The sequence below is a fragment of the Gracilinanus agilis genome, chromosome 2 (genome assembly GCF_016433145.1).
Source record: "Gracilinanus agilis isolate LMUSP501 chromosome 2, AgileGrace, whole genome shotgun sequence".
NCBI classification, from domain to species: domain Eukaryota; kingdom Metazoa; phylum Chordata; class Mammalia; order Didelphimorphia; family Didelphidae; genus Gracilinanus; species Gracilinanus agilis.
Window position 1 is genome coordinate 425,801,003 of NC_058131.1, and position 13,631 is coordinate 425,814,633.

Here is a 13,631-nt window from a genome sequence, read left to right on the forward strand (position 1 = left end):
TCTCTAGAAGAAGATGTAGGCTGAGAAGTCTTTCCCTAAAAAGTTGGCTCTTTCCTTAGCTTCCCTCCCAATGCCTGTCAATCTATAGACATCATAGTAGAATCAGCAGTTTTTTTACACAAATGTCTCTAGTAAACTGTTTTGTTGCAACCTCAAGGAGCTGAGATTAGGCAGAAGCTAACCCTCACCTATGTGTTTTTCCTAATTATGGGCTCAAACTTAAAGACTGAAGTTAGAACTTCTCATCTAAAATAAACTCCCTAAAGCTTAAGAGAAAGAAATAAAGTGAATCTTAGGGGCCAATGTACTGACCCCTAGTTTTATAACAATTATTATTTTTTATTTTTATATTATTATTATTATTGTACTGTGATATTGGAAATTTGGGGGTCCAAATTAACTGTGGGGTGCAGTTGATTGAACTATGGGGAGTTGAATGCATTTGTTCTGAATGTACACTTATGCCAAAGGGGACTGCCCCTAATTGGTGCTTTGTAAATACGGCTAGCAACCATTGGATCATTGTTTTTGTCCTCTTTTCTTCTTATCCCCAAATTTCTGTAATTTAAAAGTTAGTTGTGTTTGCAAGAGCATTCCAGGAGACCAGTCTCTGGTTGCTCTTCAGGGGGGAATGTGATATTGGAAATTTGGGGGTCAATATTGAGATCCATGATATAAACTTCCTGTGGATGTTTAGGGGACTTGAAAACTACATTTCCCAAGATTCCTCTTAGGCAATATACAGGTGTCAGGAAGTGTGATTGTGTAGACAGAGGTATAAAGACTCAGAACTTGATTGGGATGTTCTCTTTCCTATGAAGCAGCCAGGGGGAAAGCATGGTGGGGCATTTGAATGAGCTCTTATCAGGCATGTGGCTATAACTATCAAAATTTTTAAATAAAACCCTAATATCTTTAGTAAAACATCTCTTCAGACCTCCTGCTACTTAAAATGGAATAGGAATTCCACCCAAGATGGCTGCCTGAATGGATGGCAGGCAGATCAGCTCCCCTGTACCTACTTCTATAAAAACCTAAAGAAATGATCAGCTGATTGAGTGACAAATAATAATGACATGTTCTCCAGAACTGCACAAAATGTCAGCCTGAAGGTCATAGGCACTAGGAAAGGAAGCTGCTGGCAAAGCCAGTATCAGTGCAGCTGATCAAACAGCAGCCTTCTAGAACAACAAGACATGGGTCATATGTAGCCTACAGGGCTGTGTGTCTGGAGTCAGCAAGAGGAAATGAGATGCAAGCATTATCAGATTGAGCTCCATCATCATTATAATAATAACTAGCATTTATATAACCTTGGAACTTTACAAATATCTCACTTTATCCTCAAAACCTAGGAAGTAGGTGCAATTCCTTATGTTCTGATATGGATATATGTAAATGTTCTCTTTTGGGGGTGCTTAAGTTCAGAATAAAAAAGCAATAAAATAAAATACAATAACATATAAAAATTTTAATGGAATGAAGTCAGATGCTTCGGTAGTGTGAATAGGCAGACTGAGGGAGCTTCCTTCAGGAGCTTCCAACCTTGGCGCAAATCAGAAAATCAAGCACGAACACTGCGGTTCCAGGGGTTTCTTAGAGAAGGGTCCCATTTTCACACAACTGCCTACACACACATTTTTATCCTCTGCTATGGAGATATTAGTGGTGAGCAGAGCAGAGGATGTGAGGCTGCAGGGCTTGTGTGGCTTGTGCTAGAGAATTGGTTGGGAGATAGGGGGGTGGTCAGGAGCTAGTCTCGTGAGACTGGGGACACAACTCGGCTGCAGAGACTGTGCGCCCCTTTTTTGGGCAGCCCCCGGAGCTCCACAGGGCCAAAGCCGCTGCGTGCGCCCTCCCCGCGGGTCCAAGCAAGCCCCATCTCCTCTGGTTGCCCCTTTTTCCTCACCCTGGGGTCATCCCTTCCACTAGTTTCGTTCCCTCGATCCCGTCTCTCCCAAGGCTCTTAAGACTTCTAGGGGTTGCCGGCCCCACCCTTCTGCCCGCCAGGACTCGGCCTCCCGGCCCGTTGCTAGGTACAGACTGGAAGACAACAGCGACCTCAGAAGAGGACTAGGTGGAGGACGCAGCACCCCAGCGCAGGCTGACAGATACACAGGGCGGCCCTCGTGGCCCCGCCCCCTCCACGCACGTGTGTACGCGCCGGGGACCCCGCCCACCCGGCCTAAGTCCTGTTCCCACCAGGTGGCGGCAAAGACGCACTACTGTGCGGGTGCGGGGACGGGACGACCAGAGCGTCCTAGGAGATCAGCCCTCCAGGCAGAGTCTTGGGGAAGAGAGTGGCCCTTCATTTTGCATTTTTATTTGTCTAGAGAAGGAAGGAGTAAAAAAGGGAGGGAGAGACAGAAAGAAAGAGCCGGGTGCGCAGGTGCATCCGAAGGAACGTGGGAAGAAGGCGGTCTGGAGGGGAGGAGGAAGCCCAGACTGCGCACGCGCGACGGGGCCGCCGCCGCCTCTCCTCGGAACCTCTGGCCTGACTGTGGAGGGAGGAGCGCCTGGGACCCGACTCTGCCGGGGATCTCGAGGTCTCGCTCAGCTGCGTGTAGGGGTGGGGGAACCGGCCACCCCTCGCGGGGCAGCGGTGGCCAAGATGCCGGTAAGAAGCCGAATCCTCGCCCCGCCCCGCCCCGTCCGGCGGCCTGGGCCGTTGCCATGGAGGCACCGAGCCGGGAGGGCCTCCCCCGGGAGGGGCGGCCGAGGTCCAGGCCTGGGTCCGGGCCCAGCCCCGACCCAAGCCCGGGCCTCGACGGCGGCTACCTCCGGGGTCCCCCCAGGGAGGGCCGAGAGAGACCTGGCCGCAGCGGCAGCTTCCTCAAGCGCCTCCTCGGGGAAGGATGGGAGAGGCCGGGGCGAGGTCCCGGCGGCCGCCGCTTCCCGGGGAGATACCACCGAGAAGGCCGAAAGAGCCCCAGCCCCGGGCCAGGCATCTGCTTCCATCGGAAAGGATGGGAGAGGCCCGGCTCAGCCCAGGTGCCTCCTCAGGGTAGGGTGAACCCAGCCCGGCCTCCTTGAGGAAGAGAGGTTCGGTTGGGCTCGGAACTTGGGCCAAGGGGCAGTGCTGGTCTTGGCGTCTTTGTAATCACGCTCCTAGGTTTTACTCTGAGCCAGGTTTGGGGCCTCCCTCTCTTTAGGGATGCTCCGGATGGCCCTGGTGTCGCTTTGGTGGCGGTGGGCTGGGCGGGGTTTTGAGTTTTCCTTAGGGTTGGGAGTGGGGCGGGGAGGAACCAGGACCAGCCCTCCTTTAGGCCAAGGAAAAGGGGACACTGTTCCCTGCGTCTTGAGGTCAAAGCCATCTTTTGCTTCCATCTGAATTTAATATTCAGTATATTTACCTCTTTTGAGGATCTCATATTATGTAGAGTAAAATGAGTTGGCAGGGCCCCCAAAACAAGCTCCTCTTCCCATTGGGGGATTGTTACTGCTCCTATTCCTTTCTAAGGAACTGTAATTCCTATTCTTTTAGTTCCAATCAGTTTTTTACTAAAAGATTGTCATAGAATGCCCTGTTGAAATTTCCCTGTGGTATTTGATTTCTTAGATTAATAGTTAGATAGAGACTTAGAGATAGTCTATCTCTAAACTGTCAGTGGTCACAGCTGGTCAGTGGCATAGTTAGGGTTAAAACTCAAGTTCTAGGGCTTGCAAGATTGTTTTCATTGCATCTTGGTGTATTTCATAACATAGTAAAAGTGTTAAACCTAGAGTACATACTACATAAACTAATAAACAACTTGATTTAGCCTGAGGAATAGGATTATACTTATTACAGACTCTTGATTCCTAAAATTTCAGTAACTGAGAATTTTTGTGAAAGTTTGTTCTTAAGTCAGAAAATCTATGTAGAGCACTTTGTAAATCTTAATGCTCTACTTAAACGTGAATTATTATTATTTTCCCCTAAATTTAAGAATCCTTGAACTACTGTTTTTTTTTGAAATAGGACATTTAGAATTTTCTAGGGTAAAAGTGCCATAGAAATGACTTATGAATATTGTACAATATGAAATAACCATTTCACTCCATATGCATGGTTTGAGAGAAACCCTGAATTCTTAGTGAGGGCTAGAAAGTAGAGGAAACTAAGGGAACAAATTAGATATGCTTTTGAAGTACAAAATGTCATCATTTTAAATTTATAGTTTTTACCGTTAGAGAAAGGAGGGAAACAAGAAAGATGCAGTTGAGCTTGTAGAAGAAAATTTGGAATCACAGAATCTAAATTTGATTCCTGCCTTTACCTCACCTCTGTAACCTTGGCTAAGTTACTTAATTGCCTTGAGTCTCAGTTTTCTCATCTATAAATTGAGAGGATTGGATTAAATGGATCTCTGAGGTTCCTTCCAACTAACACCAGTTCTCACTTAAGTGGACTGCCCTCATGGAGACCTAGCACCAAAAGGGCTTCAGTGCATGGGATTCTGGTAGCCCAGTGGTAGAAAGTGGAGGGCCTATGGTTTGGGACTACACCCTTGATGTTGCCATTGCCTACTCCCTGCCTATCTCAGAGTCCAGTTTGGGGAATGTGAAACTAAAGCAAGGACTAACTGACTGTGACCCAGTGATTCTCTGGAAGTATGGTTTAGTGAATGGAAAGCTGACTTTGGAATTTAGAAGATATATTTTATATTTATTTTATATGTGCATGTGTAGTAAATATCACACACTGTGTAAGCGATGGGATCCAAAAAAAGGAGATTGATAACAAGAAGAGCTGATGAGCTTCTTCTGAAAAAACCAGAAAAGTAGAGGTTGGGCAGTGATGTAGAGAGGTTGGAAACGTGGAGAAGGAACTTAAAGTGTATGATCTTCAACTTTTCAATAAAGTAGGAAGAAAATTTCTGATTTGGAGTAGTGACTTTAGATTTGAGGACTTGTGGAAAGAGTAGATGGATGGTTTGAGACTTCTGATAGGAAAATGAAAATAATTTTTTTATGAGATGAATAAAAAACATTTTGTAAGAGAGAAAGATTAGAAACAGAGCAAGGGATACCTACACATGTATAAGGATGGAATAGGGCTGATGATGACAGGATGGAAAGAAGACTTGATTTGTAGGAAGGGAAGTATCATGAAAGCCCTGGGGGAGAGAGAGTTTCCTTTTTTTTTTTTTTTTTTTTTTAAAACCTTTCCCTTCCCTTCCGTCTTGGGTCAGTCACTGTGTTCTGGCTCCAAGGCAGAAGAGTGGTAAAGGTAGGCAATGGGGGTCAAGTAACTTGCCCAGGGTCACACAGTTAGGAAGTATCTGAGGTCAGATTTGAACCTAGGACCTCCTGTCTCTAGACCTGGCTCTCAATCCACTGAGCTACCCAGCTGCCCCAGGGAGAGAGTTTCTAAGGGGAGGAGGTTATCTAAAATGTCAAGTATTGTACTGAAGTCAAGAAAGATAAGGAATGAGACCTTCAGATTTGATAATAGATCATTTGTAATTTTAAATCTAATTTCGGTTGGTAGTAATGGCACAAGCCAGATTTTAAGGGATTTTGAAGTGTCAGATAAGGAAATAGATACAAGTACAAACAATTTTTTCCAGTTTCCTGAACTGTAAAATGTGAGAAGTTAAGAACATATGGCCCCTAAAGTCTCTTCCAGATCTTTTTTTCTATTAACCTGTAAAATCCCTTCTCTGATACTTTCTGGCTTTGTGACCCTGGATAAGTCACTTAATCTCTCAGTCATTCAGGCAATCCTTTTTTTTTTTTTTTTGATTATCAGGCAATACTCTTTAGACTCTTAAATTGATTAGAGCCTTTGCATATCTGCATTGTTAATCCTTCCTCACCAGATTTCTTTAATAAAATCCCAGCTCTCCTTAAAAAGCAAACTACCAAAAACCAAACTGTAATTGTGACTTTTTGCAAGAAACTTACAGATGATTGTTGTCATTTGCTGATTCATTCAGCAGAAATCTGTCTCCTAACTCACTAGCTTTATCTCTTGTCCAGAAACCACTTTAGAAACCTTTCTTAATTTCACTTAATACTAATGCTTTCCTTCTGTTGATCTTGAGAGCAAATACTATCCCTATATCCTCAACATTTATAGAGGTGCTTGGCACATAGCAGATGTTTGATAAATAACTGACAAAAAAAGAATATGATTCTAATGTATAAAAAATCAAGCTGTTTGATTTACTGATCAAAAGCCAAAGTAGTAGTTTTATATATCTTGACCAGAAGCTTGCTTTTCTTTTTCAATTAAGTGGTAATAGGCATTTAATAAATGTTTGTTCTTGGTACTTGGTACTTTATTTTATGCAAAGACAAAAATGAAACTACTCTGCCTTCAAAGAGCTTACCCTTCAAGGTAGGGAAGAGGAAGAAACAAAAGGCACATAGAGATAATTCACTGAGGGAAAGTACACTACTGGAGGAATTTAGCTTTCATTAGAACTTGACTTTTTAGCTGAACCTTGAAGGAAGCTTAGTTTTCCAAAAGATTGGTGAAGAGAAAGTACCCAGACTATTTTTCTTTTTAGCAAAAGTAGCAAGATTTGGAAAATATTTGCATGGTAATTGTGGGGAAACATTTATCTTAATGACAGGAAAGTTTCACATTGAAAATCATTCCAATATGTGTAAGATTAATACTGATATTGTTTGTTTTATTTTGGTTATTAGATCAATAAATCAGAGAAGCCTGAAAGCTGCGACAATGTCAAAGTTGTTGTTCGATGTCGACCCTTCAATGAGAGAGAAAAAGCAATGTGCTACAAATTGTCTGTTAATGTGGATGAGATGAGAGGAACTATTACTGTGCACAAAACAGATTCTTCCAATGAACCTCCAAAGACATTTACATTTGACACGGTTTTTGGACCAGATAGTAAACAACTTGATGTTTACAACCTAACAGCAAGACCCATTATTGATTCTGTGCTAGAAGGCTACAATGGTAATTGATTTTATTTCACTTTTAAATTAGAAGATTATGTATTTTAAAAACATAAATGTTATATAGTACTATTTGAGCATTATAAAAGGATTTTTCACCTATGGAGTTTAATTGTTAACCTGTTATTCAACAGACATTAAGTTCTTGCTCATATATATTGTAGTCCTTTAATACATCAACAGTAACTTAATAAATAATGGAAAATCTTGATAAAGAATATAAACTTCTGCCCTTTACAATTTGTATTTTATATATATCATATTAGTCACATGTGGATTATCCACATTGTGGATTGTCCATAGCAAATGTACATCCTTAGCTGAAACAAACTTCTTTGGTGACTCCATTTCTTTTTTTGTTGTTGTTCTGATATAGTTTATTTTTTAAAATTTAGGTTATTTTTTCCATGGTTACATGATTCATAATTTTTTTCACCCCTCTTCCCTACCCCGTCTTGGAGCTGACAAGCAATTCCACTGGGTTATACATGTATCCTGGACTCCATTTCTTTAACTGGTATTGTTCAAGAATGGTAACTGTGAAATATAGTAATTGCTTTATCTATGAAGAGAACTCTTAAGGTTGTTATTGACCTGATCAAAACTAATAGAAAGATATATCACTTCTGAAAAAATTGTGATGCATTCTGAATATTAGTGATTTTTATATTATCACTAGCCATGGTGACTTGAAGCAATATATTAATTTCCTACAAATATTTCACCTACTATCCTACTTTGCACAGGTAGTACTTATAGTACTTAGTATTTAACAGAGCAAGGTGAATTTTTCATTTCATTTGAACTTATTTCCTTTAGAGACAGTCAGAAAGATGTCAGTAAAAATTATTATTGCTATCATACTAGTAAGATATGGATAATACTTGAAAAGTATTTGTTATTTTACTCAAACAATGGGTTTGCCACCAGAACACAGGTGTCATGAAAACTTGAGATAAAGCTAACAAAAATGGACAACAATAAAACATTAATCATGCTATCATTATTGGACAAATAGATTAGCAAATCTATGACAACTGACCATCATACCTGTAAATGTCTTGAGATTGATGAGAACAACAATTGAAAAAGAGGCTGCTGAGATTGGGAAGTACTTACTCAAATATGCCTTGTGGTAGATAAACTAAAGGCTGAACATAAGAGTGGTATCTCTTTTGATATCTCTCTGTGGAAATTTGAGAACAGCAAGTTTGATGTGACCATTATTGATGCTCCCAAATCCAGAGATTTTATCAACAACAAGATTACCAGCACATCTCTGGCTAATTATGCTCTCCAGATTATTGCTACTGGTATGTGAGAATTTGAAAGAAGTATCTCAAAGAATGGGAAGACCTTTGAGCATGCCTTTCTGTCATATACAGTAGGTATAAAACAACTCATTGCTGGTGTTTACAAAATGGGTTCCACTAAGCCTCCACATGGCTAGAAGAGATGTGAGGAAATTGTCAAAAAAATAAATATTTGCAGTAAACATGCAGGAATCAAACTCTTAATACACCTTGGTTCAAGGAATAGAATGTCTCTTTTATGGATGACAGTGCTAATAGAACTATTCTGCTTGAAGCTTTGGATTGATTGCATCCTGCTGTCAGTTTGTCCAGCTATGAGTCCCTGTGGTTTACTCCTCCGAGGTGTCCCCAAGATTGGTGGAATTGGTATTGTACTTTGTTGGCCATATGAACATTGTTATAAAGACAAGCATAGTGGTGACTTTTGCCTCAATCAATGTTGCAACCAAAGTAAAGCCTTTTAAAACGTACCATGAAGATTTTTTTTTAAAAAAAACCCTTATCTTCTTTTTTCTTTTTTTTTTTTTAACTTTTTTTTTTTTTTAAACCCTTGTACTTCGGTGTATTGTCTCATAGGTGGAAGATTGGTAAGGATGGGCAATGGGGATCTAGTGACTTGCCCAGGGTCACACAGCTGGGAAGTGGCTGAGGCCGGGTTTGAACCTAGGACCTCCTGTCTCCAGGCCTGACTCTCACTCCACTGAGCTACCCAGTTGCCCCCCCTTACCTTCTTTTTAAGAATCAATACTAAGTATTAGCTCCAAGGCAGAAGAGCAGAAAGGTCTAGGCAGTGGGGATTAAGTGACTTGTCCAGTATTACACAACCACAAAGTGTCTAAGGTCAGATTTGAACCCAGGACCTTCTGTCTCCAAGTCTGGCTCTCTATCAACTTGAGTCACCTAGCTGCCCCCTCACCATGAAATTTTGAGCGAGGCTCTGCCTGGGAATAATGTTGGTTTCAATTGTCAGGAATGTGTCTATCAAAGATGTCCTCTGTGATAATATAGCTAGTGATGAGTGATAACAAGAATGACCCACTGACAGAAGCAGTTGGCTTCATTGGTCGGTGAAGGTCACTTACTTAAAACATCTAGCTAAATCTGTTCTAAATGATCACACTGATCACAGCAAATTTGCTAAACCAAAGGAGAACATTCATTATTGTTCTTGTAGGAAGCTGGAAAATGGCCCTAAATTCTTGAAATTTAGTGATCCTACATCATCTGTGTGGTTATAGGCAAGCTCATATGTATCAAGAGCTTCTCTGATAATCCTCAGAGTCATTTTGCTGGCCACGATATTAGATAGACTGTTGCAGTTGATTTCATCAAGATAGTTGGCAGGAAGGCTGCTGGACTTGGCAGGATCACAAATTCTTTTAAGATTCAAGAGGCTAAATATTATTGTCTCTCCCCATTAGATTGTGAGCTTCTTGAGAGCAGAGGCTATCCTTTGCCTCTTTTTTAGAACCCAGTGCTTAGTACAGTGCCTGGCACGAAGTAAGTATTAAATTTTTATTGATTAATTGCCACACCAAATCTTCTTATTCAGTGATAATGAGAACTATTTTGTCTCAGCTGACCAAATAAGTTCACTATAAAAAGACTGATTAGTGATTGAAATGCATTGTAAAAGTTTCAGGAGGAAAAGAATGTTTTTGTGGATTATTTGTTTCCTTTAAGTTTTAAATTACTAATTTTTAGAATAGTAATTTTAAAATATATATATTTAAACCCTTACTAAGTATTGGTTCCAAGGCAGAACAGCAGTAAGGACTAGGCAGTTAAGGTTAAATGACTTGTCCAGGGTCACACAGCAAGAAAAAAAGAGGCCAGATTTTATTTTAACCCAGTATCTTTTATCTCTAGGTGTGGTTTTCTTATCCACTGAGCCACCTACCAGTCCTACTTTTGTATATTTTTAAAATGTGTTTTCCCTGTTCCTTCAAATGCCTTCCATTTCCTTCTTTTTCAACTGTTTAAATCCTATGCAACTGACATATTGCCAGCTCTATGAAGTCTACCTTGATTTTCCTGTCCTCTCAGACCTAACATAGTGTTTGGTGTACTTTCTTATTCTATAATGTTATATCTTTAATAGTTATCTTTATGCTCTATCCTTCTTCAGTCAATCAGTGAGTTCATTGAGAGTAAGGATTGTTTTTGTTTTCTTCCTTGTATTTGTATCCCTAACCTAGCACAGTGCCTGGCACATAGTGGAGACTTATTTTATAAATGCTTATTAATTAACTTTATGAGGCATTGTACTAGATTGTAAGTTTCCTGAGTGCTGGGAACTTAACTTAGCTATTGTTTATTTCCTATAGTGCCCAATGCAGTGTTTTACAAACTTTAGATGCTTAATAAAATGTTAGTTGAATTTAAATTTTGAATATCATTAGAGTAAATATTTTCTTTCTATTTCAGGTACTATATTTGCATATGGACAGACTGGAACTGGCAAAACATTTACCATGGAAGGTGTACGAGCTGTACCTGAACTTAGAGGAATTATCCCAAATTCATTTGCTCATATATTTGGTCATATTGCAAAAGCAGAGGGGGATACAAGGTAAAACAAAACAAAGACCCTTTTTAAAAAACATTGCTCTGCTTATTTTAAAATTAAAATCTTTTTATGTAGGGAGATATTGATTTTGAGGTTGTCATTCATATATATTTAATTTTACTAGGTAACAAACTGATTATTTTCCCAAGTATTTGGCCTTTATTTCAGTCATCATTCATTAAGTCCTTACTTTAGCTGCCAGGCTTTTGTGCTGGGGCTATAATGACAAAAAGAAAACTGCTTGGTGAGAAACAATATATGGATAGTAGGTAAATAAAATACAGGGAATTGACATGTAATTTCATTGTACTTAGTTGGAAGATAGGTTGGAGCTAGGGATAGAGGCTAGACCTTCTCTTTCATTGATATAAGGAATACCTAAGTGATGAGGAAACTCCTATCAATGTAGCTTAGAGCATTGTTTGGTGTTCATCTAACTCTATACCTATGCTTTGAAACTCAGGCACTTGAAGAGGAACAACTATTTCAGACATGGGGCATAGCCTATGAAAAAGTGTGGAAATAGGAGATAGAATGTCATATATAGGGAATAATAAATATGCCAGTTTGCAAGGAATATAGATGATTGAAGGGTAGTTAATGTGAAATCACTCTAAAAAGATAGGTTGGAGCCCGACTGTAATGAAACTTCAAGTTGGAATTTGTATTTTATCCTAGAGCAATAGAAAACCACTGAAGCTTCTTGAGCAAAGAAGTGACATATTTTGTGTTTTAAGAATATCAGTTTGGCATCCCTGGAGAGGATCCATTTGAGGTAGGAGATCCTAGAGGCAGTTATACCAATTAGGAGGTGATTGCAATAATTTAAATGAGAACCTAAGAGGGTATGAACCAAGGTGGAAGTCTTATGTGTAGAAGGAAAAGATATAGAATAGATACAAGTCACCTGCATAGAAAAGGTTATTTGGACTCATGAGAGCTAATGTCCTCACTGCTAGAAAGTATAGAGACAAGAAAAGAGGATCCAATATTAAACCTTTAGTTGGGTAGATGATGATGATGATAGCTACCCTTTATATAGCACTTTAATATTTGCAAGGCGCTTTGCAAAGATTATCTTGTTTTGTCCTCACACCACTGGGAGGTAAGTAGGTGCTATTATTACCCCCATTTTACTGATTAGGAAAAAAATTTAGAGGTTAAGTAGCTTACCAGAGTTACTCAGCCAGTAAGTGTCTGAGGTGAATTTCTAACTCAGCTTGACTCCAGCAAAGGAGGCAGAGGCAGAGAAGAAGCCAGAAGGCAGAAGAAAGAACAAATGAGTAGTGTCATGAAAACCCAGAGAGAATATGGTGGCTATGGCTATATGATGTAGATCAAGAAGGGCAGCAAAAGTAGACAGCTTTTTGTAGTTTATGTGGAGATGAAGGATGATAGCTTGTGGAAATAGAAAGATTGTGAAAGATTTTTAGGATAAGGGGATACGTTGGCATTTTGATAGGCATCTTGGAAGGGAGAAAATTAAGATTTAGAGAAAGTGAAAAAAGATGTGATTTTAGGGGCAGTTTTCTGGAGGAGATGGGAAGGGTGTGAATAAAAGAATGAAGATGTAAATATTAGGGGTCAGCCTTTAGTTGGAGAAGAGTTTTACCTCTCTAATCAGAGATTGGAGTAAAAGAAGAAACTGGGGGATGAATTATGAAAAGGAGTTTTGAACTATAAGACAAAGAGAGTAAGAACTCATGGCAAATGATCTGTTTTCTCAATAAAGTGTAAGAGGTCTTCTGAGAAGGACAAGGTATGCAGGATGCTGAAGGTGAAAAGAGAAGGTTTAGAACATATACTAGGGAATGTGGAAGAGTTCATTGGGGAAGAATAAAAGGATTGCTTTCTATATCGTGAGTGAAAACAGATTAGATAGCATGAAGTAGACCCATTCAGCATTGTTGTATGCTTTATCCTGGCACCCTCAGCTTTGTTTGTATAGGAGTAAAGATGGCAAATGGTGGGGATGATCCAAAGTTTGGGTTTGGTAAAAGGGGGGAGTAAATTTGAACTGTTTAAAGTCAAGAGAAGCAAGTGAAGTCAGGACAGGGGTGATGACCTGGATGAGCAATAAGGAGCTCATGGTCAAGATGAATAGGGTTAGGGGATGAAGCACAGAATGAGAGGTAATTATCGTCAGATAGATTTTCATAGTTCTCAGTCATAGAAGTGGAAAACTTGTGGATAATGCTGAGACTATCCCTATCTTACTGAGGTGAAGTGGAATTGGAGGTCATGAAAGGTGAAGAAGTTGAAGAAGTGAGAGGCTAGGATATTTGTGGGAACATCAGCTTATATATTGACGTTCCCTAATATAAGGACAGAAACTGTGGTGGAGAGACATTGTGAGCTTTGTTTGATCTAAAATTCTATCACAATCATATACCACAACTTGTTTAACCATTTCCCAATTGATGGGCATGCCCTCAATTTTCAATTCTGTACTACCACAAAAGGAACTGCTATAAATATTTTTGTACATATAGATCATTTTTTTTCTTTGATCTCTTCGGGATACTGACCTCTAGTAGTAGTATTGCTAGGTCACTATTTTATAGTTCATTGGGCATAATTCCACATTGTTCTTCAGAAGAGTTGTATCAGTTCAGCTCCATCAATAGTGTCTGTTTTTTCTACATCTCCTCCAACATGTTCCAGTTTTCCTTTTCTGTCACATTAATCCATCTTATGGGTATGAGGTGATATCTTAAAGTTGTTTTAATTAATATTTCTCTAATCAATAGTGATTTAGAGAATTTTTCATATGCCTACAAATGGCTTTGATTTCTTCTTCTGAAAACTTCCTGTTCATATCCTTTGACCATGTATTA

General features: G+C 39.8%; 1 protein-coding gene across 3 annotated transcripts in view; it reads left to right on the forward strand.

The window, feature by feature from the left end:
• Positions 1–2,241: 2,241 nt before the first annotated feature.
• The window catches only part of KIF3A (kinesin family member 3A), a 48,479-nt gene continuing 37,089 nt past the window's right edge, over positions 2,242–13,631 (forward strand). Inside the window, exons 1-3 of one of the 3 annotated variants that reach the window (XM_044664662.1) lie at positions 2,242–2,617; positions 6,640–6,913; positions 10,653–10,797. In XM_044664662.1, coding sequence (XP_044520597.1) covers positions 2,612–2,617; positions 6,640–6,913; positions 10,653–10,797 — 425 coding nt within the window. In that variant the 5' untranslated portion in view covers positions 2,242–2,611. Of the gene's footprint in view, positions 2,618–2,673; positions 2,992–6,639; positions 6,914–10,652; positions 10,798–13,631 lie in introns of those variants that run through there. The other 2 variants (XM_044664663.1, XM_044664661.1) reach the window with 2 other exon arrangements.